This window comes from Clarias gariepinus, chromosome 22 (genome assembly GCF_024256425.1).
Source record: "Clarias gariepinus isolate MV-2021 ecotype Netherlands chromosome 22, CGAR_prim_01v2, whole genome shotgun sequence".
In the NCBI taxonomy this organism is placed as follows: domain Eukaryota; kingdom Metazoa; phylum Chordata; class Actinopteri; order Siluriformes; family Clariidae; genus Clarias; species Clarias gariepinus.
The window spans coordinates 467,501-472,573 of NC_071121.1; the positions used below are offsets into that span (position 1 = coordinate 467,501).

At 40.6% G+C, this 5,073-nt stretch overlaps 1 protein-coding gene across 2 annotated transcripts in view; it reads right to left on the reverse strand.

The window, feature by feature from the left end:
• The window catches only part of hm13 (histocompatibility (minor) 13), an 8,009-nt gene extending 6,585 nt beyond the window's left edge, over positions 1 to 1,424 (reverse strand). The window contains exon 1 of one of the 2 annotated variants that reach the window (XM_053482877.1): positions 1,065 to 1,421. In XM_053482877.1, coding sequence (XP_053338852.1) covers positions 1,065 to 1,271 — 207 coding nt within the window. In that variant the 5' untranslated portion in view covers positions 1,272 to 1,421. Of the gene's footprint in view, positions 1 to 1,064 lie in introns of both variants that reach the window. The other variant, XM_053482878.1, reaches the window with a different exon arrangement.
• Between the last annotated feature and the right edge of the window lie 3,649 nt (positions 1,425 to 5,073).

Genomic DNA, 5,073 nt, shown 5'->3' on the forward strand with positions numbered 1-5,073 from the left:
AACTTTTTTAAAGGTTTAAAATGATAACAAAATTGAGAAAAAAGTTTTATAACTAATCGAGATATTTATAAAATCATGATACTTATAGAATCAGCACCGAGGTATCGTGATAATATCGAATCAGGTGATTCCCATCACTAAGAGTTACCATGGAAACGAATCTTTACTGTAGAGTGTATTTATTTATTTATTTATAATGAATCAGTAGAGGACTGTGGAGGTGTAGTGTGTGTGTGTGTGTGTGTGTGTGTGTGTGTGTATACTGTGTGGTTATTACTGACGGTGTTGAGGAGAAATACAGGGAAGTGAAGGAGAGTGTAACATCTGGTGCAGTTAGAGTTACACTCATCTCTCAATAAACTACAGCAACACGGACAGATCAAAGTATTCACCAGTTTATAGAAGACATGTTTATATAAAACAAAAACAGTGTGGATGAGTTTATTACATTAACGAGAGACAGAAAGAGACACAGAGAGAGAGAGAGAGAGAGAGAGAGAGAGATGGAGAGAGAGACAGAGAGACAGAGAGAGAGGACACAGAGACAGAGAGAGAGAGAGAGAGACACAGAGACAGAGAGACAGAGAGAGACACAGAGACAGAGAGACAGAGAGAGAGAGAGAGAGAGAGAGACACAGAGACAGAGAGAGAGACAGATGGAGAGAGAGAGAGAGAGAGAGAGAGAGAGAGAGAGGGAGAGAGATGGAGAGAGAGACACAGAGAGACAGAGAGAGAGAGAGAGAGAGAGAGAGAGAGAGAGAGAGGAAGTTCCTGCTGGTTTTAGACTAAAGACAGAAATCTTTAGATCTCTTTAGAGGTCAGAGTTACAGCTGTGAAACCTTCATCATCATCATCATCATCATCATCATTAGCAAGTTTAGGATGATGAAGGTGCTGATGATTATAAAATTAATAAGTGATGAGGAAAAAAATGATAAGTTATAATGATAATGAATGTTATAATAAGTGAGAATAATGATGATAAATAATGATGATGAAGGTGTTGAGTAATAATAATAATGATGATGATGATGGTGGTGGTGGTGATGATGATGAAGACTCGCCTTGCTCTTGGAGGTGGTGACGGATCTCAGAGCTCCGAAGAAGATGGGCAGCAGGGCCATGAGCACCAGGCTCCCGTACGCCAGCGCTGTCCCCTCGGCTGTAGCCACGAACCGAGCCGCGGTGCCGTTCCCGGTGTCGGTCCCGTTCTCCGTGCTGTTCAGGCCGTCCAGCGGCGGTAAAGCGGAACCCTGTTCTACCTCAGCCATGGCGACAGAGGACCAGCGGATCAGAGAGAGACACAGAGACACAGAGAGACACAGAGAGGAGTAACAGAGACTCGAGGTTCCGCTTCACTCTCCGCTCATAAGGCCACGTTTCCTAACACCGTCCGGGAACCTCAACAGCTTCTTCTTCTTCTTCTTCACTGCGGAAACACAGCTGCTGAGGGGCTGCACTGGCGCTGTCACACTGACACCTGGCGGCGCGGAGGAGAAGCGCGACCTCAGGCCCAGTCTCTATTAGGATCAGAGTGTAGAATTCTAATGAGACTTATTAAACACACACACACACACACACACTCATCATCCTTACCGCTTTATCGTTTATACAGGAGGCAGTGTACACCCTGGACAGAGTACCAATCCATCACAAGGCACACACACACACACACACACACACTAGTGATGTATGGAGGACTAAACATGACGTAATTATAAAAACATAAATAAATACATGTGTGAATAAAAAAGTAAATATAGACATAAATAAACACATAAATAAATAAATGTGTGAATAAAAAAGTAAATATAGAAATAAAAAAAACATAAATAAATAAATAAATGTGTGAATAAAAAAGTAAATATATAAATAAATAAAAACATAAATAAATAAATAAATGTGTGAATAAAAAAGTTAACATAGAAATAAATAAAAACATAAATAAATACATGTGTAAATAAATAAGTAAATACAGAAATAAATAAATACATAAATACAATAAGCCCTGGAAAATTGCTAAATATATTTGGTAGGCGGTCCCAGCCTTAGTCGAAACCGTGATTGGTTAAATGAAGTGAGATTGTTTCGACTCAACCAGTGATGCCTTGGCTTGTAATCACTGCTGTCTGGCAACAATGACGTATTTTTTTACAAGCTGCCGCTAATGAGTTACAATCATTAGCCGGTGAAATTGAGAACCTCGCAGCAAATGACTACGTTTTATATCAAGTCGAAAGAATAATGGACGGTTTAGTTCAGCTTGATGCTGAGATGGATGTTAACCAAACTGTGTTTGTCTGCTTCAAGAAGTTGTCTGACCAACTTTATATCCTCACGCAGAAAGAGGAAGGGAACGTGGGGCGTCCGCGGTGCGTTTTACCTCCGAATATAATCATCTACTTCTGGGTAAAACGCACCACGGACGCCCAACGTTCCCTTCCTCTTTCTGCGTGAGGGATATGAAGTTCTTGAAAACCATCAAGCACAGTTTGGTTAAGGATCCCGCAGAACGTGTGCTAACGCTCTCTCTTTGGCAGCCATTTGCATAGTTAATTTCAGATAACTAAAAAGCATCACGCTGATTAGATCGATTGCTTCTGTCTGAGGTCCTTGATGCCCAATCACGGTTTCGACTAAGGCTTTGACCGCCTACCTCATCAACATACAGCGACAAAGAAATGTAGAAATGTGGAAATGCAAAAATAAATAAAGAAAGAAATGTGAACTTAGAAATAAATAAATCTTGAAATATGTTAATAAACTAAAGTGGGAATATATTTAGCAATTTTCCAGGGCTTATTGTATTTATGTTTTTACTGTATTTATTTATTTATTTACTTATTTATTCACACATTTATTTATTTATGTCTTTTTTTATTTCTAGCTTTACTTATTTATTCACACATTTATTTATTTATAATTATATCATGTTTGGTCCTCCATAGTGATGGGCCGTTCATGAACTATTGGTTCTTTTGGAACGAGTCTTTAACGTGACTCAGATGAATGAGTCGTCTCGGAGTGTGATTTGTTCATGTTCTATTGGGCGCGCATGCGCAACGCATTTCAAAACCTCCGTATGTTATATACAGGAAACAGAAATGACTAGTTTCCTTTGATTCTTCGAGTCCGGAATCGTTTGTTTTTTACCGTAACCAAACGTAACCACAGCACCAAAACTTGCAGTGAATCATGAAGAACTGTATTTACGCCACCATGTGAAACAGGGGTATTAGGCAGATGCTCTTATCCAGAACAACTTATTATTTATTTTATTTAAATCTCATGATACATCTGAGCAGCCTCGCTCAAGAACCCAACAGTGGTAACTAGGTGGTGGTGGGGTTTAAACCTGGGACCTTCCATAGTCCAAAGCCTTAACCACAGATAGAGAAAGTGCCTGGTTAAGATTATTGCTGCCAAGGGCCAACCAGCTCCAAGAACCAATTCCATGGGTTCACAGACTTATCCTGTGTGAGTCTGTTCAATAAAGACATGAAAGGTCTGAATTTTTTTGTGTGTGTTATTATTTTAGGAACATTATATTTGTCAATGCTCTTGACTTAGATGGAGATCAGATCACATTTTTGACAAATTAAATGCAATTTCAAAAGGTTTACATACAGTACAATTTCTTGCATATATATGTAATATTACATTTATAGCATTTGGCAGACACCCTTATATCATAATATCTCATGCTCAGGGGCACAGCAGGGGCAACTTGGTGGTGTTGGGGTTTGAACCTCAATTCAATTCAATTTTATTTGTATAGAGCTTTTAACAATTGTCATTGTCGCAAAGCAGCTTTACAAAATCAAACGAATTATTTAAGTCTGTATGGAATGTAAGTGTGCATGAATCAAGATGAGCAGATCGTCCCTGGTGAACGAGCCAAGGGCGACAGTGGCAAGGAAAAACTCCCTGAGATGGTAATAGGAAGAAACCTTGAGAGGAACCAGACTCAACAGGGAACCCATCCTCATCTGAGTGATAACGGATAGCAGGGATTGATCTGCACTCATACTGTGTGTTAGATGGCAGCCAGTTCAGTATAACAGTTGATGTTAATTGATGTTAATATGGAGTCCAGGTAGTTATTGGAGACAATTGCAATCTTAAACTATTGAGCAACCGCAGCCAAGTCAAGTCCTCAGAGAAACAGCTGTCAACACCAGTTAAGGCCAGAACCGTCTTTATGGTAAAGTGAAACCATCCCCAGACACCAGACGCATCCCAAAGAGACACACAGGGCATCCATGTGACGAGATCTCCAACCAGAAGCGGGGCACCAGGATGGGTCAGACAGGTCCGGAGGGCAGAGGGAGTCTGGATCACTGGCAGCTCAGGAACGACATGTGTAGCTTGACAGAGAGAGAGAAGGAGAGAGAGAGAGGGGGAAAGAGAACAGAAGAGGAGAGATAACAGTTGGGTATGGTTGCAGTCACATAATGTATAATGTAAATGTATATTTACTGTAGAGTGCAAGCAGAGACTCCGGCTGGACTATCTATGACATCATAACTAAAAAGGAAGAGCCAGAAGGAAACACAAACATGAGGGGGAACTGAGATGTAAAGCAACCAATCACCTCACCGTCAACAAACAAAAGGAAAGCATCCAAACATACCAGTTCACCATAATACTCTACGTCCATGAGTCCCCCAGATCTGCTCCTTTACCTAAGGCTAATCTATTTATAAAAATGCTTGGCTAAATAAATAGGTTTTTAGCCTGGACTTAAACACTGAGACTGTGTCTGAGTCCCGAACACTATTTGGAAGACTATTCCATAATTTTGGGGCTTTGTAAGAAAAAGCTCCGCCCCCAACTGTAGTTTAAATAATACGCGGTACTGAGAAGCAGCCTGCATCCTTTGATCGAAGTAGGCGTGGCGGTTCGTAAGACACTAGCAGTTCGCTCAGGTACTGCGGCGCGAGACCATTTAATGCTTTATATGTTAAGAGTAGTATTTTAAAATCAATGTGAAATTTCACAGGGAGCCAATGCAGTGAAGATAAGATAGGGGTGATGTGCTCATATCTTCTGGTTCTAGTGAGGACTCTCGCT